The following is a 24,981-nucleotide window of genomic DNA, read 5'->3' as shown; positions in this document are numbered from 1 at the left end:
AGGAGCAACAACCCAGGAAAACAAATAACCTAGGGATATAAACATCCCAACAGCCAAGGGTCCAAAAAACAAGGAACCCTAAGGCACTGCCGCACTAAGAACCTTGCGGCCAAAGGAAGCATCTGCCGATGCCTGAACATCCACTTTGTAGAATTTTGAGAAGGTGTGAACGGACGACCAAGTCGCCGCCTTACACACCTGGGCCACAGAAGCCCGATGATGACAGGCCCAAGACGTACTCAGAGATCTGGTAGAGTGCGCCTTCACAGGCATGGGGGGGAACTTTTCCCTTCAAAGCATAGGCCTGTTCAATGGTCTGTCTGATCCATTTGGCGATGGTAGAAGCAGACGCCGCCATGCCCTTCCGAGGCCCCTCTGGAAGGACAAATAGAGAATCAGTCTTGCGAAAGGATTCAGTCGATGACAGGTAAACGCTGATCGCCCGAACAACATCCAAGGAATGCAAAGCCACCTCCTTTGGATGTTTAGGCTTCGGGCAAAGCGAAGGCAAGACAATGTCCTCATTGAGGTGAAATTCCGAAATCCTTTTCGGAAGGAAAGACGGGTTAGGTCGCAAGACCACCTTATCCAAGTGAATCACCAAATACGGAGATCTGCAGGACAAAGCTGCCAGCTCCGACACTCTGCGAGCCGAAGTGATCGCCACCAAAAAGGCGACCTTCTTGGACAACATAGACAACGAAATCTCCCTGATCTTTTCAAAGGGAGCATGTTGCAACACGGACAGAACAAGGTTCAAGTCCCATGGAGGTAAAGGCTCCCTCCTAGGAGGGACCAGATGCCGCACCCCTTGAACAAAGGCGCTAACCAAAGAATTAGACGCCACAGGGCGTTGAAAGAGAACGGCCAGCGCAGAAATCTGACCCCTAATCGTGGCCAACGCCAAACGCCTGTCCACGCCCGTTTGAAGGAAAGCCAACACTCTTGATACCGAGTATGAGCGAGGGGGAATACCCCCTGGACTCACACCAGGCAAAATAGGCCTTCCAAGTACGGTAGTAAACCTTCCCCGAAGAGGTCTTTCTAGCCTTGATCAAAGTGTGAATGACCTCAGGGGAGAGACCCCTATCCTTCAGGATCTCGGTTTCAACAGCCAGGCTGTCAAAGCCAGCGACTGTAAAGCAGGATGGAATATCGGCCCTTGAGACAGGAGATCTTCTCGAAGAGGCAGACGCCACGGAGCGTCGACCGCCAGATTCACGAGATCCGCGTACCAAGACCGGCGAGGCCAGTCTGGCGCCACCAGAATCACCGTGTGCGGTTCCGAGGCCAACCTGCGAAGGAACCTGGATAGTAGCTGAATCGGTGGAAAGGCATACATCAGACGATACTGATGCCAAGGAGCCACTAACGCGTCCGACGCGTCTGCCCGAGGATCGCGCGTCCTTGCCACGAACCTTACCACCTTGTTGTTTAGACGAGACGCGAACAGGTCCACATCTGGTGAGCCCCACTTCGCGCACAACATCTGGAAGACATCCGGGTGAAGGGACCATTCCCCCTGGTCCAGGGCCTGGCGACTCAGATAATCCGCCTGCCAGTTCTCCACCCCCGGAATGTGAACCGCCGTTATCGCCGGGACGTGCGTCTCGGCCCAAGACAGAATGTCGGCCACTTCCCGAGCCGCTCGGGCACTCCTGGTGCCCCCTTGGTGGTTGATGTAGGCCCCCGCTGTGGCATTGTCCGTCTGCACCCGAACCGGACGGCCCTGCAGCCTGTCCGTCCAACGCCGAAGGCAGAGATTTATCGCTCGCAATTCCAGAATGTTGATCGGAAGGGAGGATTCCTCCTCCGACCAAGTACCCTGGGCGGACAGAACGCCCAGAACACCACCCCAGCCCGACAGGCTGGCATCCGTGGTGATCACCGTCCACGAGAAAGGGCGAAAGGACTTGCCCCCCGACACCGCCGGGGACTGGAGCCACCACAGAAGGTCCCTTCTGGTGCGATGGCTCAATGAAATCTGGAGATCCAGAGATTGCGGTCGCCTGTCCCACCTGGTCAGAATCTCCCTTTGGAGACCCCGCTTGTGAAACTGGGCGAAGGGAATCGCCTCGAAAGCCGAGACCATCAATCCCAGACACCTCATGCACGTCCGGAGGGACGAGCACTGAACGTCCCTGAGGGACCCGACTTCTTCCTGAAGCTTCTTGAGCTTGTCTTCCGGCAGGAAGACCTTCGCCTGAACAGAGTCCAGGATCATTCCCAGGTAGGAAGACGAACCGACGGACACAGCGTCGATTTCGGAAAATTTATCGTCCAACCAAACTCCTGTAGAGTCTGCATCGTGACGGACAGGTCGTTCACCAGACCCTGACTGGTCGCAGACCGAACCAGAATGTCGTCCAGATACCCCAGGACCGAGATACCCTGGGCTCTCAATAAAGCCAGAACCGGCGCAAGCACCTTGGTGAACACCCGCGGAGCCGAAGCGAGACCAAAGGGCGACGCCACGAACTGGTAATGATCCTCCGCAATGGCGAATCGAAGGTACCTCTGGTGACCCTCGAAAATGGGGATGTGAAGATACGCATCCTTCAGATCGATGGACGCCATGAATTCCCCCGGAACCAGGGCAGCCACCACTGATCGCAGGGATTCCATGCGGAACTTGCGAACCCGCACAAAGCGGTTCAGAGCTTTCAAGTCCAGAATCGGACGTACCTTGCCCCCCTTTCTGGGCACAGTGAACAGATTGGAATAGAACCCCCGAAATCTGTCCCGATGAGGCACCGGAACCACCACTCCCTGAGCCCGCAGGTCCCGCACCGCAAGGTGCAGATCCCACAAGCGCTCCGGAGACAGCTGAAGATTTGAGGGAAAAAATCTGCTCGCCGGCCGAGATAGAAACTCGATCTTGTATCCAGATCGAATGATTTCCTGAACCCACCTGTCCCGAATGCGGGCCAGCCAGGATTGAAGAAAACCGAGCAAACGTCCCCCCACCCCAGAACTGGGTGAGGGCGCCCCTTCAGGCCGCATTGTTATGGGCAGCGGACCCGGACTGGCCGGACTTCTGCTTACCTGTCCACAGCTTTTTCTGGGAGCCTTGGCCCTTGAAGGGCTTGCCCTTATAGTGCGACCAAAAGGCACGAAAGGACCCCTGAGAGGGTCTAAACGAGGTATTCTTCTTACTGCGAACAAACTTAATCTTGTGAGTCTGGGGCAAAAGAGTGCTCTTACCCCCAGAAATACCCTTTATCAGAGTATCCAAAGATTCGCCAAAAAGGCGAGATCCCGCGTAGGGCAAATTAGCTAAAGTTTTGCGAGAAGATTGGTCAACAGACCAACATTTCAGCCATATCAGGCGATGGTTCAACACCGCCACACTTTGGAGACGCGCAGCCAAAGGGACCAAATCCAAGTCCGCATCACACAAATACATGACACCCTGATGAATCTGATCCACCATAGCCAATGTTGACGGCGGGGCAGAGTCAGCCACCAGGGTGCGCCTGAGCACCTGCGTCCAATCTGCAATAGCCTGGGCTGCCATAATGGAAGCAAAAATCGGCTTCAGCATAGAGCCCGCAACCGTATAAGAGTGACGGGCCAGAGACTCCAATCTCCTGTCCGTAGGGTCCCGGAAAGCCGGGGTATCCTCAGCAGGATTCGCAGTGGATTTATTCAAAATCGCCACCGCGTGATCCACCTGAGGCGGCACACACCAACGCTCATCAGTGGCGGGAGTAAAAGGATAATGCAGCTTAAACCTACTCGGCACAGCAAAAGGCTTCTTCAAATTGCGCCATTGCTCATAAACAGCGCGCTGAAATTCCGTAGAGCAAGGAAAAACCTGCGACGTTTTGCGCTCTCTTTGCGTCCCGTAAGAGGACATCAAAACAGGAGGACATGGTTCATCCTCCAAATGCAGTGTTTGCTTGATAGAAGCAACCAACTCATCCATGAGTGCAAGCTCTTCAGACGAACCAGGGGGAGAAACATCAACCCCTTCCACCTCAGCCTCCCCTTCAGACCCCGCAAGGTCTAGAGATGAGCGAGACCCTGAGAAGGGCACTCCAGCCATAGCATCCCCATCGCCCTCTGAATCAGAGGAAATTGACACTCTGGGCCTTTTTGTGGATCGATCAGCCACCAGCATCTGCACCTGAGCAGCTAAGTTAGCCACAATAGTAGCCAGATCAGCCCCCTCGGGGGAAGCAGCAGCCCCTTGGCCCCCTACCAAGGTGGGGGGAAACTTGCTTTCCTGAGAATCCATGCCCCAGTAGACTTAAGAAAAAAAGGAGTACTGCCCCTTTAAGATCGCGGCAAGCATAGCCCACCGCACTCACTGAATACACTGACCCCCACAGGGATAGGAATACTAGGCAAGGAATACAGGAATATGGAAAGGTAAAACCTGGAGAGATCACACAGGCTGCTGCACCGATCGCTGTCCCAGAGGAAAAGGAAGTGATGCAAGACTGACCGCCCCTATGAAGCCTATGTAAGGCTACACAAACATGGCCGCTGGCTGAGGCTCCATAGGCAGATACAGAACAGCGCTGACATGAGGCCTGAGCGATCGCCGCCAAAATGGCGGCGCTTGGCGCCAAAAACGCCGCTCTTTCCACACAGGACCAGCCACCATAGCTCGCTGTAAAAAAAATGGCGGACCGCAGCAGCGGTCGCCGCACAGTATGCCCAAAAATGTTGCACAAGCATGTCACACACAGCATGTCTCACAGAAAACTCAGCCTGTTACACAGAGCAGAGCAGGAGAGCCCCCCCCCCCCTCTTCAGCCCACAGAAAGGCAGCTATTACTGACAGGGAGCTCAACGTTTTTACACAGACATGCAGGGTCCCACAGTCCCAGACTGACACCCAAAACAGACAGGTCCCCACACAGAATACACTTACCATCCGGATGGCGTGGGGAGCCCGCACAAGCGATCAAACCGCTGCACTAAGGACAGGGAGAGTCGCAGCCAGGACGCAGTGGGACTGCGGTGCGAAACCGTAAATGGCGTTCGGTGAGGTAGCCACCTCACCGCAGCATCCCTGCAGCGAACAGGGATGGGTCGTTCATACATGCCAGGGAAACCTGAGCTGAATGCTCGATGGCAGGCTGGGAAGCCACTGGCCCTGAACCCCGGATAACCAGGGAGGCCAGTCCGAGACCCAGCTCCGCACGATCATCTTCATCCGAAGAAACTAAACTAGTGCTGAAAAATAACAGCTAAGTAAAGAAGAGAAAACACTTGAAATAAAATCAAAGAGAGAATAGAGGCTGAGACTGAAATCCCAGCACAGGATAAGCCTGCTAACTCCTGAGCTAGACAATTGAAACTGAGGTAGGAATGCAGGAAGCAGGAGGGTATTGACTGAGGGGACCACCCCCTAGGGGTGGGGTATGCTAAAAGCTTTGATATTAACATATTCTGTTGCCTAGCTACTCCTACGGAGCAAAGGTCAATAACCCCATAGTGACGAATATGAAGAGGCGGCGACTGTCGGAGGACGTAAGAGAAATCCAGTTTTCTTTCGTTCACTGACAGATACAGCTTCAAATCTTCAGACCACTGTGATGTCCCAAAGCAGGGTCAACATGAGAGGTGGGAAAAAACACAGCAATATGTATAATTCCCAACAAGGCTAAACATAGCCAGCCAGGTAACAATAGGAGCACAACTTAGGAACAACTGGAGCTCACCACCAGGAAAAGCTTTTACCCTCAAGAAGCAGAAGCCTCTGCAACTGCAGCCTGCAAAACTTTGCTGCCAAACGCCGCATCCAAAGATGCAAGTATATCCACCTTATAACATTTTGTGAATGTGTGTACAGACGACCACGTAGCCGCCTTGAACACCTGAACCACTGACGCCTGACGAAGGAAGGCCCAGGAGGCACTAAGCACCCTCGTAGAGTGCGCTTTAACAAGGAAAGGAGGAACCTGACCCTTAATGGAGTAGGCCTGCACCACCGTCTGCCTGATCCACTTGGAGATGGTCGCAGTAGATGCGGCCTGCCCCTTATGAGGTCCATCCGTAAGAACAAAGAAATCGGATTTCCTAATTGGTTCAGTCACCACCAGGTAAACCCGAATCGCTCTTACCACATCCAAGGAATGCAAGCCAATTTCTTTGGGATGTATAGGCTTAGGACATAAGGACGGTAGCATAATGTCCTCATTCAAATGAAATCCCGAGACAACCTTAGGAAGGAACGTCTGACAGGGTTGCAACACCACTTAGCCCCTAGGAATCACCAAATAAGGTGACTGTCAGGACAACGCAGCCAACTCCGACACGCGAAAGTAATAGCTACTAAAAAAGCCACCTTCTGCGACAAAGTGAGTAGAGGAATTTCTCAAATATTTTCAGAGAGGCCTTTGAAGCACCAACAGAACCAAATTGAGATCCCACGAAGGCATCAGGGATCGCACCAGAGAAGCAAAATGGCGAACTCCCTGCACAAAAGTGTGAACCAAGGACTTTGCCACCAATGGCCTTTGGAAAAAAATAAGGTGGAAATCTGGCCCTTGATGGTGCCCAGAGCTAAACGTTGGTCTACACCCAATTGTAGAAACTCCAACAGGCGAGACACAGAAAAGGAGCAGGAGAAACTCCCCGGGACTCACACCAAGTAATGTACACCTTCCAAACTCGATGATAAACCTTCCTAGAAGTAGATTTCCTAGCCTTTAACAGCGTAGGAATCACCGATTTCGACAGCCCTCTGTCTTTCAGCACCTGGCTTTCAATAGCCACGCCGTTAAAGCCAGCAACCGTAAAGCAGGATGGAAGATTGGTCCCTGAGACAGAAGATCTTCCCTGAGAGGAAGTTTCCAAGGGACGTTTGCTACCATCCTTACCAGGCCTGTGTACCAGGACTGGCGAGGCCAGTCTGGTGCCAGCAGAATGACGAATTCCTCCTACCTTGATTCTGCGTAGCAGTCTCGACAGAAGTTGAACTGGAGGAAAAGCGTAAATCAGACGATACTGACTTCAGGGGGCCACCAGAGCATCTGTGACGTCCGCCAGAGGCACCTGAGACCTTGGCACAACCTCTGCACCTTCCTGTTGAGATGGGAAGTCAGCAGGCCCACATAGGGGGGTCCCCCACTGAAGACGCAGTTGATGAAATACCTCCGGGTGAAGAGACCATTCTCCCGAACCCAAAGTCTGCCTGCCAAGACTCCACCCCCAGAATGTGCACAGCAGAGTGGGCCGGAACATATTGTTCTGCCCCCCTCAAGATACCAGCCACTTCCCGGGCTGCCGGGGCACTCTTCGCGCCCCCTTGATGATTGACCTATGCCACAGCCGTAACATTGTCAGATTGTTTCCTGCACAGGGCGCCCCTGCAGACGATCCATCCACTGAGACAAACCATGTCTGATAGCCCGAGTTTCCAGGAGGTGGGGCCGAACACACTCCCAAGACACCTCCCCATCCGGACAGACTGGCATCCATGGGGATTACAATCCAATATAGTGGTATAGAAAGGATTTTTCCAGACATAGGGTCAGGGAGTGAAGCCACCATAGGAGAGACACCCTCGCAATTGTCCAATGACAGCGGATCCTTGTTCCATTTGATCAGAATCTCCCTGTGCAAAAGTCTGGCGTGGAACAGCGCAAACGGAACCGCCTCGAAGGTGGAGACCATCAGACCCAGTACTTGCATGCAGGTCCTGAGAGACGATCGATGGCTGGACAACAGGAGCCGAACAGCCTCCTGTAGCTTCAGTAGTTTTGTCTGTGGAAGAAACACCTGGGCTGATGCTGAATCCAGCCGATTTCTGAAAACTCAGTGTCCACTCAAATTCCTGCACAGTTCGCACCATAACCTCCAAGTTGGCTTCTAGAGCCGAAGAAGACTCTGCACACAGAAGCAGATCGTCCAGATAACCCAGTAACATGATCCCCTTCTGCCGTAACAAGGCCAACACTGGGGCCAAAACCTTTGTGAACACTCGAGCAGCTGAGGTGAGTAAAGGGTTACGCCACGAATTGAAAAGTGCTCCTCGCCCACGGCAAAACCAAGAAAACGCTGATGCCCGGCATATTGGTATATGAAGGTAAGCGTCCTTGAGATCGATAGAAGCCATCAGATCTCCTTGATGAAAGAAAGCTACTTCTGTGCAGACGGACTCCATCCAAAATCTCTGAACTCGCACAAAGTGGTTCAGAGCCTTGAGATCCAAGATCGGACGTATCTTGCCTTCCTTCCTGGGAACTGTAAACAGATTGGAATAAAAACCTTGAAAATGTTGAGACTCGGGTGGAACTGGAGTTGAGACTCGGGTGGAACTCCTTGTGCTAACAGGTCCTGCACTGCTCCGTAGAGGCCCTGTAGCCGCTCTGGAGACAGGCGTAAGTTGGGAGGAAAGAACCTTGCCAGAGGCAAGGACAGAAACTCAATCTTGTAACCAAACCGAATCAGTTTGTGGACCCATTTGTCCTGAATGAGCAAGGTCCACGGAAAAAGACGAAGACGTTCCCCCACCCCAGATGCAGGAATGCAGGTGAGGGTACCCCTTCAAGCTGGGGAAGGCTTGTCTGCGGAAACAGATGTGTCCGCTTTGGACTTACCATTCCAGGGTCTCTTGGAGCCTCCTGTAAAGTTACAGGTGGATCTCGAGCCGACCAAAAGGGATGCTTGTGAACCGAAAAGAAGGGAACCCTCTTACGGCAAGGTTCCTTGCCCTTAGCAGCCTGTGGAAGCAAAGTACTCTTGCCTACCATAAGGCCCTTAATGATCTCTTCCATAGGTGCACCGAACCAAAACGGTCACCTACAAAAGGAAGATCAGTCAGCACCTTTTTAGAAGTGCGGTCAGCTGACCAGTACTTCAACCAGATCATGGGGAGAAGAATCACCACCGTCACAGAAACCTTGCCGGCCAGGGGGGCTGCATCCAGGGATGCATGACAAATATACTGTAACCCTTGAATCAACTGACCTGCCAGATCAGAAGGATGTTGACTCTACTCCAGAGTGAACCCCGCAAGGAGGAGGGGGAAGCACAAGAAAAGGGGGCCTAACATCCCCGGGGAGGGGTCTGCAACCACCCCAACAATTTTGCAGAAAAGGAGGAGGGACACTACTCACCATACCATGGTCACCAGGCAGGCGCCACTTCTAGCAGTCCACCGCACCATCTTGGAATAGAGGTGCTGCGGCCTGAGGTACGCTGCGACTCTGGTCATGACTGCTGTCGTGACCAGTGCTATGCGACCTCGTGAGGTGTTTCACTCGCCGGTCAGTCCCGGTCCAGTGGGACTATGTCGTGGCCAACTTAGCGCAGAGCTAGTAGTTGGGTTGTGCTCACAGGCCAGACTGGGTAGTCCGCGAGGATCTAGAATATCCAGAGCGTCGCTCAGTCCAGCTGTTGATTGTAGTTCTCACAGGAACAGTTGATTTTAGTTACCAGAGGAACAAAAATAATAAAAGAAAAAAGTAAAAAATTACATTTAGATAGGAAAAAATGCCAGGACCGCGGATCCCAGCAGAGAGCCAGGTCCTTGCTCCTCAACTTGCAGAAAGAACTGGAAGTATACCCTCTGGGACTGCCCCAGGGATGTAACCAAAAGGGTTTCCGCCTAGACCTACTCCTAGAGAGCAAGAACATAAGCCCAATGGTCTGAAGACTTGAAGCTGTGTCTGTCAGTGAACAAAAGAGAAAATACACACACTTTAAAATAGTCAGATATTAAAGATCACCCTTCCTATATAGTCAAATAGAGTAAGGAAAATCATCTACAAAGCGTAACATTAAAGCTATGTAGTTACAATTAAAAACAGAAAAATCAGCACAAGGAACATGATAGATGATACACATTGGGAATTGTTCTCTATGTTAAGTCATATCTGCCTATGTCTGTGTAACGCCCACCAGGAAAGAGGGAGATCAGCTGGGCCATCTTGTATTGTACCGAATATTGTATTGTAGGTAACGAATTGTTATACTTCCGTGCTAAAAAAGTTTTAAAATGTGAGTGCACAATTTGGTTGGCTTGTATGGTACTGGGAAAAAGAAAAAAAATTTGCAGCAAATCTAACGGTTTGGAGGTGAGGAGAAACCAGAAAGCTGGCTTAAAAGGAGAAGCAGTGAAAAAAAAAAAAAAAAACAGTGCAGACCCGCTTATTCACTTAAGGTGGTCAACAATTTAAGGACAGTATATATCCTTTTGGGTGTGAACACTGTTTAAGAGCACAGATATTTGGAGGAGGTGTATTGTAGTCCATGACTATATTTGAGTTGGTGAAGAAGCATGGTTAAAAGAGCACTGGCAAGGGGTCACCGATTTATATTACCTTTAGCATATAAAAGAAAGTTAGGCCACAAACAGGTGGGAGCAGAAATATCCTGCATCTCACACCATGTAAATCTAGGGTTGTTGCCCCTACACTGCAGATTACAAAGCACAACTGCACAAAGGGAAGCTTACAGTATTGAGATAATACTGTAGCTTTATACTGTTCTAGGTAAAGAAACTTCTAGCTGTCACTTTGTTTTAGTTTCTGTTTGCGTTGCCTGTTCCAGTTAGGAGAACCCTTCTCTTCAGTTGCTTTCCAGTTAGATAGCTTTTGACTGCTTTCCAGCATGGAATTGTATAGAAATGGTTATAGTAAAGCCCACAAAAATGCATCACTGATAGACATTTTTTAAAGCTATCAAGTATGCCTAACAGAATCAAAACACTTGTTTTATCTTGCATTGAATATGGCATAAGCAGTATAGGAGAAGCACCCCAGCATATCTACCATGTGATCACTGTGACCAATCACAGAAATCACAGTAGTAAGCAATGGCATCATGAATGAAAGCCATTGTTTACTACTGGACCAATCACAGCGATCACATAATACCAGGGCAATCACGACAGCCTGGTAAGTATGCTTCCTGGAGAATATATCAGTACTTCCTCTCAGAAGAACACTGCTCCCGCTCAGCAGTTTAAGTGCAGTGGCCCGACAGGAAGTGGTTAAAAAAAAAAAAAAATGAATACCAAAATCTAAAAAGGGAGGAAGCAAATTATGTCAAGTTTATTCAGTTCAACTGCATAACTACAAATACTACAGGTTAGCAAGATACCTTTGGGAGACCATCCATGGAAGAAATTCCAGTAGAATCCAGAAAGTCAACAAAACTAGAGAAATAAACATTTTTCACCTAAGAAATGGAATACATTTCATTAATATTACATTCATACAAAAAATGTCCTACTAATCCAAACATAGGTAGAAACGCTGAAAAATATTTCTAGAAGATAAAAAAGAAGTTTGTTGACTTTCTGTAAAATGAAGTAATTTTGTTATTTTATGTCATAGCATGAGAGACCGAGTGTAATGCCCCGTACACACGTGCAGATTATCTGAAGACTTTTGTCTGCAGACTTACCAAAACCATATAATATGAGGTCAAACCTAAACACTTTCAATTTGTATGCAATCCGGCAGGCCCTTGCACTACATAGAAAAGGTAAATCTGAAGACAAAAGTCTTCAGATAATCTGCACGTGTGTACGGGGCATTAGAGACACACAGACAGATTGAGTGTCAACTGATCTAGGTTTCAAGTTGAGCAAGATTTTAAAGTTGGGGAGAACTCAAAGCTTTATGTCAAGTGTCAGCCTCTGGATCTAGGGGCATCCAGAAAACAAGCTGAGAGTTAGCAAACATAGGCCACAAGGTTCTTGTATTTTAAAATTATCATCTATTGTGATCATCTGATAGAGTCACTTTCAGATCACTTTTACTCTGAAATAATAATAAAAAAGATGCCTTGAACAGGGGCACAGATAGCAAAACAAATGTTACAGGGGTGTTAACCCTTCACTATGCTAGCCAAAAAAAAAAATCTGTATTTTTCTCTTACCGTAAAAGCATTTTCTCTGAGGTTCACTGACAGACCCAGCTCCATATCTTCTGGACCATCAGTGAACAAAAGAGAAAATACACACACTTTAAAATAGTCAGATATTAAAGATCACTCTTCCTATATAGTCAAATAGAGTAAGGAAAATCATCTACACAGCGTAACATTAAAGCTATGTAGTTACAATTAAAAACAGAAATATCAGCACAAGGAACAAAGCTTACAGTCAAATAGGATTTTTCCTTGTGTGTGGATTCCTGTTTTAGGTGAAATCCTCCTCTGTCCCTGAACCCCTCCCAGGGGGAGGGAAAATCTTCTTAACAGGGGCACAGACAGCAAAACAAATGTTACAGGGGTGTTAACCCTTCACTATGCTAGCCAAAAAAAAAAAACCTGTATTTTTCTCTTACCGTAAAAACATTTTCTCTGAGGTTCACTGACGGACACAGCTCCATATCTTCTGGACCATTGGACTTATGCTGCTCTCTCTTCAGGAGTAGGACTAGGCGGAAACAATTTTGCAGGGAACGAAAAAGTAACGGACCAGAGCCTCAGCTCTCTTGTTCACAGGATCCTTAAAGGAAGCAGAATCCTCCATCAGCAAAAGTGTGGCCTCATTTAACTTGAAAACCTGAGAGTCCACCGATGGTGGTCTCCTAGCGAAATGCTTAGGTATTCCAACCATGCATTTCAGGGAACCCCACTGACTAGTGACAATCTCGTCAAAATAGGCAGGAATGGGGAACACCTTTGTCACCTTGGAAAATTTGCGGGTGCCAAACCGCTCCGGTGTTGCCGACTCAGTATCAGCTGAGTCCTCCAACTTTAAGGTTTCCCGCACTGACACAATTAAAGCCTCCACCAGCGCCTTTTGGGGGCTGCGGAGCAGGAGGATTTATCCTCACTATTAGAGCACTCAGCGTGCATGGATGCAGACCCAGTGGGCTGACTCTCGTCAACAGTGGCCAAACCCACTTCAGACTCTGAGGAGACAGAGGATACAGGTGAATACAGGCGGAGGGCACTTCTTGCTAGGCAGCCTTTGCCGGGCCATAACTACCTTAGATACAAGTGACTGCAGGGCTGCCGTCATGGCCGCCAGGGCAAACTGAGACCCAGAGGGTCCCGCAGCTTTAAGGAGTGGGTCAAGTGGCGATACATGCTCCAGAGGCTCCATGGTTAATCGGTTAAATCGGAGCCACGCCATGCACAAAAAGAAAAAAAGTTTTCTTTTTTTTTTTTTTTTTAAATAACCCCCCCTGCACACAGCTGGAGCACCACAAGAATCCGCGCACCCGCAGCACTGTATATAGCAGAGAAAGGTTCGTATACCCACTAGAACTCACCACCCCAGAGCTGGAGAGCGCCAAACTGCCTACCACACTACGATTAAAGAGGAAGAGGAAGCGCCAGCATTGACACTAGAGGCCCCTGCAGCACATCACTGCACTCAGACTACAAGAAAATGCCGGCATCTCTTTTCAATGGGAAACCAAAAGACATGACCGCTCGACTACACAAACATGGCCGCCAAAGCCAGAAAACAGCATCCACGGCAAAATGGTGGCGCCAGTTGCTGGACCCAACTGGGCCCCAGGGAAATAGGCATCCACCCGGATAAAACTCCCCAGGGGCCACCCCCCAACAGCACCAAAAGGTACAAGCACCCCCAAAGGGGGGCCAACAGCGACACAAACACACCATTCTCCGGCCCAACACCAGTGAAGTCCCCCCCCCCTCCAACCGAAAACACACCCATGCCCCCCAAAAGAAGACTAAGGGGGGAGACGGGGCAGGTGAGGGCGACTGACACAGGGGAACCCCGCTAGGAAGGAGGGGGGAAAACGTAAGGGGAGGGAAGACACAGAATGGGGGCCTCACATCCCCAGGACACCACTCCTAGCAGTCCACCGCAACATCTTGGAAGGGGGGTGCTGCAGCCCAAGGTACGGTACGACTGATCGTGACTGCTGTTGTGACCAGGGCTATGCAACCTCGCAAGGTTTTTCACTCGCCGGCCAGCCTCCGCCCAGTGGGGCTATGTCGCGGCCAACCTAGCACGGAGCTAATAGTTGTGTCAGGCCAGACTAGGAAGACCATAAGTATCTAGGGTATCCAGTGCATCACCCAGTCCAGCTGTTGACTGTAGTTCACACAGGAACAAAAATAATAAAGAAAAAAGAAAGAAATTACATTTAAAAAGGAAAAAAATGTCAGGACCGTAAACCCAGCAGAGAGCCAAGTCCTCACTCCTGACTAGGCAGAAAAAACTGAAGTCCTATAGCAGGAAGTGATGGTATACCCCCTGGGACTGCCTCAGGGGCGTAGCCAAATTGTTTCCACCTAGTCCTACTCCTGAAGAGAGAGCAGCATAAGCCCAATGGTCTAGAAGACAGACATGCAGCTGTGTCCGTCAGTGAACAAGACACAGCTGTAAAAAATGTGAAAAAAAAAAAAAAAAACCCGTTAAGACAAGGGCATAATGAGCTAGTATGCATCGCATACTAGCTCATTGTGAAGTACTTCCCTAAAAACGAAGCCCCCTCTGTGCCGACAGGACGGCCGACATGTCTGGCCGTCCTGCTTCCTGGATCTCATCCTCCGGTCATGCGATTACATTTTCCCGGCACTGGTATCTGAAGGAACGGCACGGGTGGCCGTTACTTCAGAGCGCATGAGCCAATGACGTCATCGGCTGCATGCACTGTAAATATCTCCTAAACGGTCCAACTTTAGGAGATATTTATAGCACCTATAGGTAAATTTAAACAAAAAGGGGTTAACAACCTCTTTAAATAATATACCTGTTCCGACCTACAAACAAATTCGACTTAAGAACAAACCTACAGACCCTATCTTGTTTGTAACCCAGGGACCACCTGTACAGTATAGTTACTAAACAATGGAGACTCCCCCAAACAGTTAACATGCAAATATACAATTTAAAAAAAAATGTAATTAGAAAAAAAAGGTAGTTCGTGCACTCACTTGCCATCAGGCCAATCATGTTAGGAATTTAGCTGTTCAACGCTACTGCATATTTGAAAAGATATGCATTACATAAATGTAACAGCAATTGGTGATTTACAAGTGCATTGTGATGTACAGTATAATGCACCATCAGTAACTATGCTCTCCCTTGAGAGCACTTTTATCCTTGTGTGTACTCTATATAAGAACACTCCATTTGCTTGTTAACGTGATATTAAAAGACAACTAAAAAAAAAAAAAAAAAACACACAAACATGTTATGTACTTACCTCCTCTGTGCAGTGGTTTTGCACAGAGCAGCCCCAACCTGCCTCCTCTCGGGTCCCCCGCCGGCACCCCTGGCCCCTTCCTACTGCCAAGCGCCCCCAGAGCAAGCTGCCTGCAATAGGGGCACCCAGGCAAGGTCGCTCCTCAGCTGCTGCTCTTCGTGTCCATTCACTCACATAGAGCCCCCATTGGCTCACTGGCTGTAATTGACCGCAGCCAATGGCTTCCACTGCTTTTTCAGCCAATGAGGAGGGAGAGGCCCTGAAGAGCCGAGGCTCTCATGCACATCACTGGATCGTGATGGGGCTCAGGTAAGTATTGAGGGGGGCGGGGGGGCTGCACAGAGAAGGTTTTTTACCTTCATGCATAGAATGCATGAAGGTAATAAAACCTTGGATCTTTTACAACCACTTTAACTTTTATTTCACCCTACTATGCAATTCATCTGGATAATAACTGGTTAATGCCAGCTGATTCAGTTATGATCTCAGAAACCACCAGCCCTAGGAAACACATGATTTCCGAGAAGGCAAACTGTGGTACAGCAATTGCCATTTTCTAGGCTAATGTACTGCTGGAGAGAACAAATACTTGTCTCTAACCATTTATATTTTAGGAGAGAACTGTTTATACTTCCTCTGCCAAGAACAAACTAAAAACAAGGAAAGGATTACCTCATCAACAGGACATTCGTTAGCCTTACAAAGAGCCTCTATGATTCTGGTGTCTGTTTCAGACTGCCGTGACGTACGAGTGTTTCTGCTCTGACCACGTCGGGAAGTTCGGGTTGGTCCATTCACAGAAAGTCCACTCACAGAGCTCTCTGCGTACAAACAGTGGTAAAATTATTTAGAACATTTACCAATGTGAAAACTTAAAATATATTAATTAACCCTGTACCACCTGAAAACAACCACTTTCAAATAATTATAAATGCCAAAAAACCTCATCCTTTATCAAATCATGTGTTAGACACACTGATAATCTATATGCGTGGCATTAATGTAGCATATGTAAAAGGAAGCCATACACAGGCACAAAATATCAGACAGGAAAATGTTCACCTTACTAGTGCACACAGGATCAGATCAATACATGGTATATTGAATAGAAATGTTTTTTCCATTGTTGCAATGAAAAGGTAACAAAATGATGTAGACTTAGCTTTCCCCTTATATTTCCCACAGGGAGCAGTAACCCCATCAAGCTCTACTACTCAGCATTTTTGATAAACTCACGATAGGAAATGCACCAACAATTTTAGGTTATGACATACTATACGGTTCTTTTAAAATATCAGATGGAGACCGCTTGACAAAATATTCCAAGACACACAGCAACAACTGGAACGAGATTATAAGGTCATCATCCATCTGTAAAACTTTTCCTGGAAAAAAAAATAAATAAATTATATACATACTCAAATAATAATTTGTTAAAAAAAAAAAAAAAAGGGAACAAAAAACAAAGCCTAAATGTTTTTACATTTTGAACAAGTCAGCCATGTTTAACAAATAACATACAAATTTGGTAATCAGTACTGCAGGTGAAATTCTGAAGATGCTAGTTGCCAAGTAACTAGAATGCTCTGGCTTCATTGCTCTGGAGTCACTGTTTAGAAGTAAGGACATTAGCAAGGGAGTCAGCAGTGTCTTCCAATGATCAGGAAAACAGGCTTTTCCAATACCAATAAGAAAGACAACTGTATTGAAGTGAAATCCTAAAGTGCAATCTTTTGGTCCATTAGGCTCGTTATGCTTTACATAACAGCTCAAACTGCACAGTTCTTAGTGACAGTCATTTGCAACTGAACCCATCTTCTGCTCAGGGCCAGTTGAGGATACATTTAGTAGAAGGTGAAAAGTAAGAATTGGGTAACACAGCAAAAAAAAAAAAAAAAATGGTAACGGTCCACGAAAACTACAGAAAACCGGGGACTGCCTGGGAGCTCAGATTGCCGCCTGAAGGACCTTCTATTTGAAGCAGGCATCGCATGAGACAGGAAAGTCCACCTGATAGAACCCTCATAGAACTTAGAAAGCATGTCACCTGGAAGACCAGGCACAGCTTTGAAATACTGTATAACAGTTGTTTGATGATGAAAAGCCAAAGAAGCATTTACAGATCTAATAGGAGTGCTTCTTCATAGCATAGGGTGGAACCTGATCTTTGTGACCATTAGCTTGGATTGGTCTGCCTGGGCCACCTAAAGATAATGAAATAAAACAGAGGGATTTTGACTTGCTTATAAAGTCTATATATTAGCATACTGTAAAGGATACAAGCAATCAGATGATTGGGCACTGGCAAGCTTTTAAGGGCACGCCCATTGAGGCACCTGCCCTACAACCCTACCCCACTCCATGAACCCTCAGTTTTGTAGCAAGCAATGCAGAGTAACAAAGAGTTTAGGGAGGGTGGCATGTGTCCTGTGATGTACTTTAAGATATGGAATTTAAAAGGCAAGTCAAAAATTCCTCTGACTTTAATAAGACCTTCTAAATAAACCAATAATAAAATTGTGGCATGGTGGAAAACGGATTTTATAGGTACAAGGCCTTGAAAAAGTATTCACACCCCTCAAAAGTTTCCACATTTTGTCATGGAACAACCAAAAACGTAAATGGATTTTATGTGATAGACCAACACAAAGTGGCACATAATTGTGAAGTTGAAGGAAAAGGATAAATGGTTTTCAAAACTTTTTACAAATAAATATCTGAAAAGTGTGGTGTGCATTTGTATTCAGCCCCCCAAGTCAAGACTTTGTTGAACCACCTTTCGCTGCAAATACAGCTGCAAGTCTTTTTGGGTATGCCTCTACCAGCTTTGCACATCTAAGAGAGTGACATTATTATTTGCAAATTAGCTCAAGCTCTTACAGATTGGATGGAGAGCATCTGTGAACAGCAATATTCAAGTCTTACTACGGCTTCTCAATTGGATTTAGGTCTGGACTTTGATCAGGCCATTCTAACACATACATATGCTTTGACTAAACCAGGGCTCGACAAACTCCGGGCGCCAGGTCGCATTGTCGACTAGAATTAGCGACCTGGCGTCTGGGGTGCCCTGCAGGAGGTGTGCTGTCCCTTTTGCGCCCCCCCCCCCAGCTCCTCCCCGAGTGCACGGACTACTGCACCGTCCAAAAATTGAGGCCCCGGCTTTTCGGCCTTCTGAGAGATGAGAGCGGCTTCCAACGGGGAACTGGCGCCCTCTTATGGTGGCCGGGAGTTTCACAAGCAGTCACTAAAGACTGTTTCCACTGCCTGTTCTCAATGCCTGTCCATCTCCTTCCCAAGAGGAGATAAGATGGAAGTTTTTGCAGGCTTCATCTCCCTGTCCACTTACCTTTGCTTAAAGGTAAGTGGACAGGGAGTGTGGTTATTATTATTAAAAATAATAATTCTTTTTTTTTTTAAATTATTGAAAAATATATATATATATTTTTTTTTTCCTGCCATGCCACAGCCACACAGCCGAAGGCCCCTTTCACATAGACTGTCTGATCAGGTCCGCCTGTCAGTTTCTCAGGCAGACCTGATCGTACCCTTCAGTCTCCTCTATGGAGCTGTAATCTGCTGCCATCTGATCCTGTCCACCAAAAACAGACGGATGGTGGTTCTATTTTCTATCCATCCCGTGGATCAGATGGCATCGGATGGAAAAAGACAGACGGTCTGTTTCCATCCGATTGCCCTATAGAGAAGAGTGGGGTTCTAGTCGTATTTATGTGTAAAATTTAGTATCAGGTTTTTTTTTTTTTTTTTTTTAAATAAAGCTTGGTTGTTAGTTTAAAAAAAAACTGGCTCCTAACTTTTTTAGCTGGCTTCTAGATTTCAGACAAATTTGTCAAGCCCTGGACTAAACCATTCCATTGTAGCTCTGGCTGTATGTTTAGGGTCATTGTCCTGCTGGAAGGTGAACCTCCGCCCCAGTCTCAAGTCTTTGCAGACTCAAACAGGTTTTCTTCTAAGATAGCCCTGTATTTGGCCACTTTCCGTTAAATGACCAGCTTCCCTGTCCCTGCTGAAGAAAAGCATCCCCACAACATGATGCTGCCACCACCATGTTTCACAGTGGAGATGGTGTGTTCAGGCTGATGTGCAGTGTACTTTTTCAACCACACACAGCGTTTTACTTTTAGGCCAAAAACTTCAGTTTTGGTATCATCTGACTAGCGTACCGTCACAAGCACCTTCTTCCACATGTTTGCTGCGTCTTCCACAAAGACCAGATTTGTGGAATGCACTAATAATAGTTGTCCTGTGGACAGATTCTCCCACCAGAGCTGTGGATCTCTGCAGCTCCTCCAGAGTTACCATGGGTCTCTTGGCTACTTCTCTGATTAATGCTCTCCTTGCCCGGCCAGTCAGTTTAGGTGGACTGCCATGTCTTGGTAGGTTAGCAGTTGTGCCATACTCTTTCCCTTTTCGGATGATGGATAGAACAGTGATCTGTGAGATGTTCAAACCTTGGGATACTTTTTTTATAACCTAGCCCTGCTTTAAACTTCTCCACAACTTTATCCCTGACCTGTCTGGTGTGTTCCTTGGCCTTCACGATGCTGTTTGGTCACTAAGGTTCTCTAACAAACCTTTGAGGGCCTCACAAAAGAGCTGTATTTATACTGGAGATGAAAATTACACACAGGTGGACTTCATTTACTACCACCAGATTTTATTTAGGGGTATCACAGTAAAGGGGGTTGAATACAAATGCACACCACACTTTTCAGATACTTTATTTGTAAAACATTTTGAAAACCATTTATCATTTTTCTTCCACTTATGTGCCACTTTGTGTTGGTCTACACATAAAATCCCAATAAAAAACATTTACGTTTTTTGGTTCTATAATGACAACATGTGGAAAATTTCAAGGGTTATGAACACTTTTTCAAGGAAATGTATAACATTTCATGTGTACAGCCTTTAGCTAATAACTTCCAACAGATAATCTGTACAGGTGCCATGGATTCCATAAATGATTACAAAGCAACATTTGTACCAAAAGTTTATATGCCCTCTTGGGTAAACAAATTGGTCAGAAATACCCTACACAACGTACAAGGTTTAAGAATTTCTACCTTTAGCCAAAAGATATGTTGTCCAAGAGCCCTCAAGAATGGCCTCATATCTAGAGTCAGCAGCATTCCTGTGTGCCAATAAATACAGGATTTAAATTAGTACAATCTCTACACTATCCTACCATAAAAAAAAAGGAGGTAACTTCTAAAATCGCTCACCAAAGCAAAAATATATAAAATGAAAGCATTTTAACCACTTAAGGACCAACAACTTTATTTTTTTGCTGGAAAATGACTTAGAACCCCCAAACACACACACACACACATTATAGATTATATATACATTTTTTTTTATTTTTAGCAGACCGTAGAGAATAAACTGTAGATCATTGCATTTTCTTATGTTACACAATATTTGCACAGTAGTTTTTCAAACGCAGTGACAGACATCACTTTAACCATTTTTAAAAGGTTTCCAGTTTAGAGTTAAGAGGTCAAGTGCTAGAATCATTGCTCTCATTTTAACGATGCGACACCTCACATGTGTGGTGCAAACACTGTTTACATATGCGTGTGCACGACTTACATATGCGTTCGCTTTTGCACGCGAGTTTTATAGTGTTAATATGTTGTCACACCCCTTTAGCACCTGATAGTTTAAATACATGCACAAGCTATTGGGATTTGAGCACAGGTATATCTTTTCTCCCCCACATAGGGATGGGAGTGCTTTCATTTATTTTTATCACTTTTATTCCTACTACAAGAAATGTAAACATCCCTTGTAATGGAAATAAGGGATGACAAGTCCTCTTTATGGAGAGATTTAGAGTCTAAAAGAAAAAAAGTTTATTTCTGCCCTAGAGAGGAAATTATGTCATGACGTTACTGCGGTCCTCCTGAATCATAGAGGTAGGGAGAAACAATCTGGTCTCTCCTCACCTCTGTTACCTGTCGCACAAACCGTCAATTGTTTCCTGGCTCGTCGGTAAGCCTGAAAAATATTGGCAAGCGGCAGGAGTGCCGACCCTCAAACTGCCTCTAAAAGCTGCTCGGCTGGAGAGAGACACAAAGAGACAGACAGAAAGAGAGAGACACAAAGAGACAGACAGAAAGAGAGAGACACAAAGAGAGAGACAGACACAGAGACAGAGACTATTTTATATATATATATATATATATATATATATATATATATATATACACACACACACACACATACATTACACACACACACACACACACACACACCTATTGCGGTCTTCAAAGTGAATTGAACACAAGCGTACTGGACAGTGAAATATGTCAAGTTAAAATGTTAAACTTAATTTACATTACAATTGTGATTTGTCTACAAGTTGTCATATTTGTGTAGAGGACAAAAATATTTTTTCATTGTGACTGAGGGGAAGCAAGATTTTAAAAATCTAAAAAGAACTTACTCTGCATTTGGCTGGTTCAAGAATATGTCATTAAATGTACTGAAAGAAACAAAATTTAAATTATCAGCAAATTAACATACAAACTGAGTAAAGCATACAAATAAAAAATTAAAGACATACAGACCTTTCTATACAGAAAAAAAATGAAAGCAGTATTAAACCCAAACATGTCATATTGCAGATTACCAATTAGATGTGGTGGCTGCATCAGTTTTCTTTTCTTAAGCCAGTTACATATTAGTAGAAAAAAAAAAACACACAACTGACAGCTCAGGAAGAGCCGCTGTACTAACCATGCGATGTCAGTACAGCGATTTCCCCTGCTGTTCTACTGTGTGTTGTCGTCCCCGTCAGAAAACTCTGGTCAGCGCTGAGCGGGAGCGAGTCAACAGACCTTTTTTGGTAATGCCCCATCATCAGCCCGAATGGCCGGCTTCGGTCTGATCAGCTGCAGTACACACACACACACACACACACACACACACACACACAATTAAATGTCCGATACAGCCCTACATTTCGCTTGTGTGTACTAGGCTTTAGACTTTTTTTCCCACCTGGTTATATGGCCACTAACACACCTCCTGTATTAGAGTGCCCCCCCCCTTGGATGAATGAACACAGTGGCATCTTTTTACAGCAGCATTGTCAGTCTGGGAGGAGGGGAGTGTTAGATGTACTAGCAGATTTAAATACACTAATAAGTTAAAGCCAAACTCCAGCTAATACTTTTTGCAGTCACTGCAAAATGTTTTTTCTTATTGAAATAAAGGTTTCATTTAAATATGAGCTGATCATTGTAAGCATCCCTCTATGTGTTAAAGGGCTTGTTTCATCTCGAACTGAAACATTCTTCAAGGCTGACTGGATCAACAGATGAAAAAGAAAGAAAGCCTAAATAAGGAAAACAGAGCAATCACATCTAAGAAATAGTAAGCTGCATTATAACAAATGTTTGCTTTTGGGTTTAATACTGCTTTAAAAACAAGAACCAAAATGGAAGGCTAATTGCGCATTCCCACAGTAAAAACCTTCCCTGTACTGATATTGAGCTTTCTACAGAGCAAGTGTACTGCTACATGCACACAAATCTTAAACTTGAAACCTTTGCATCACTATAATAAAATGCAGCTGTTAAGTGTAAATAAGAAAAAGCTTCAGGTTTAGATAATAGGGTCTGTTATATACTCATTGGCCACTTTATTAGGTACACCTTGCTAGTACCGGGTTGGACCCCCTTTCTGCCTTCAGAAATGCCTACATTCTTTGTGGCATAGCCTGAACAAGGTGTTGGAAACATTCCTCAGAGATTTTGGTCCATATTGACATGATAGCATCACGCAGTTGCTGCAGATTTGTCGGCTGCACATCCATGATGCGACTCTCCCATTTCACTGCATCCCAAAGGTGCTCTGGTTTGATCTTTGTGACATGGTACATTATCCTGCTGGAAGGAGCCATCAGAAGATGGGTACACTGTAGTCATAAAGGGATGGACATGGTCAGCAACAATACTCCGGTAGGCCGTGGCATTTAAATTATGCTCAATTGATACCAAGGTGCCCAAAATGTGCCAAGAAAATATCCCCAACACCCTTACATCACCACCCTGAACCATTGATACAAGGCAGGATGGATCCATGCTTTGATGTGGTTTATGCCAAATTTCGACCATACCATCTGAATGTCAAAGCTGAAATCGAGACTCATAAGACCAGGCAACGTTTTTCCCTATCTACTTTTGGCCAATTTTAGTGAGCCTGTGCGAACTGAAGCCTCAGTTTCCTGTTCTTAGCGGACAGGACTGCACCTGGGGTGGTCTTCTGCTGCTGTAGCCCATTTGCTTCAAGGTTCAATGTGTTGTGCATTCAGAGATTGTATTCGGCATACCTTGGTTGTAAGGAGTAGTTACTGTTGCCTATCTATCATCTCAAACCAGTCTCCCCACTATCCTCCGACATCAAAAGGGCATTTTCCTCCACACAACTGATGCTCACTAGATATTTTCCTTTTTTTTGGACCATTCTTGTGTGTGAGAATCTCAGTAGATCAGCAGTTTGAAATACTCAGACCAGCCTGTATGGCACCAACAACCATGCCATGTTCAAAGTCACTTAACCTCCCTGGCAGTATGATTCTTTAGGATTTTAGGTGCTGAAAGCGGTACCATTATTTTGCATGGAATTCTTGTGAATGAGCAGCCCAAACCAACTGTATACATTATATATATATATATATATATATATATATATATATATATATATATATATATATATATATATATATATATAATATATGTATACAGTTAATTTGGGCTGCTTATTCACAAGAATTACGTATATATATACATAAAAAGTACAGTAAAACTGCAGGAAAGGGCACTGGGGGGCAATGTAATGTGATTTTTTTTTTTATTTTGAATGGTATCAGTGTGTTTGGTGTGTTTTACATTTGAATTTGCCGCCGCTTCCACCCTTCCACGTCACGTCGCCGGAGACGGAAGCCGGGGCTCGCAGACGATCGGGAGGAAGCTCCGCCGCCGCATACCGCCCGCATTCTTCGCTGGATCCCGGAGAAAAGGTAAGTAAAACCTCTACCAGGATCCAGCGATCTTCCTAGCGGTACCCCGAGTGTGGCTCGGGGTTACCGCTTTTGGCTCTAAAATCTAACCCTGAGTCACGCTCGGGAATACCGTTAGGAAGGTTAAATCTCTTTTCTTCCACATTCTGATGCCATGATGAGTTGTCGCCATGTGATTGGCTAATTAGCAATTTGTGTTACCAAGCAATTGAACAGGTGTACCTAATAAAGTGGCCAGTGAGCGTACAAAGCCCACCTAACATTAAGTTAAAATTTATTTTTTTACAACATTCAATGCGAAGTACAATGTTGCACAGTAGTAAAGGATGCCATCCAGGTAAGCAATAATAGGGCCAGAGTATAGGAAGCAATGCAGTGGGAGCCGTGGGCTATGCTGAAACATAATAACTTGCCAGGGGTTCTTTTCTCTCCAGACTGTTCTAGAACCAACCCCAGTCTATCGGGATGCATGTTAACAGGCCATTTACTTGGGTGAAAAGCCCTGAACTTATTGCCCAGAAAGCTTTATTCAGATGCAGAAAAATAGAACTGCTGTGAGGAAGGTTTACCACAAGAGGTCACTAACAGTCAGTTTAACCAGATACTTGTGGCAGCAGACAATTTCCATAATGTCTTTATTTAAACAGGTGAACTTAAAGGAGAAGCTCATCTTCCAACAAAAAATAATAAAATGCAGGTAAAATAAAGAAAATGTGCATTTACTATTTTGTGTTTTAGGAGCCTGGAAAGCATTGCACCAGCCGGCAGCAGATTGCTGGTGCCATACAGGTCTCCTATAGACTGTCAGCGCAAGTTGTCTGCCTA

At 46.0% G+C, this 24,981-nt stretch overlaps 1 protein-coding gene across 1 annotated transcript in view; it reads right to left on the bottom strand.

Moving 5' to 3' along the window:
* RB1 (RB transcriptional corepressor 1) overlaps window positions 1–24,981 on the bottom strand; it is a 328,442-nt gene that overhangs the window by 287,786 nt on the left and 15,675 nt on the right. Inside the window, exons 5-9 of the mRNA XM_082244844.1 lie at window positions 21,577–21,615; window positions 20,195–20,262; window positions 16,382–16,492; window positions 15,780–15,928; window positions 11,065–11,142 (exon numbers count right to left, since the gene is read on the bottom strand). Coding sequence (XP_082100970.1) covers window positions 11,065–11,142; window positions 15,780–15,928; window positions 16,382–16,492; window positions 20,195–20,262; window positions 21,577–21,615 — 445 coding nt within the window. The remainder of the gene's footprint in view (window positions 1–11,064; window positions 11,143–15,779; window positions 15,929–16,381; window positions 16,493–20,194; window positions 20,263–21,576; window positions 21,616–24,981) is intronic.

The sequence above is a fragment of the Pelophylax lessonae genome (genome assembly GCF_965119305.1).
Source record: "Pelophylax lessonae genome assembly, chromosome: 2".
NCBI lineage: Eukaryota > Metazoa > Chordata > Amphibia > Anura > Ranidae > Pelophylax > Pelophylax lessonae.
The sequence above is the reverse complement of the archived record's forward strand: the minus strand, read 5'-3'. Positions and strand labels throughout refer to the sequence as shown.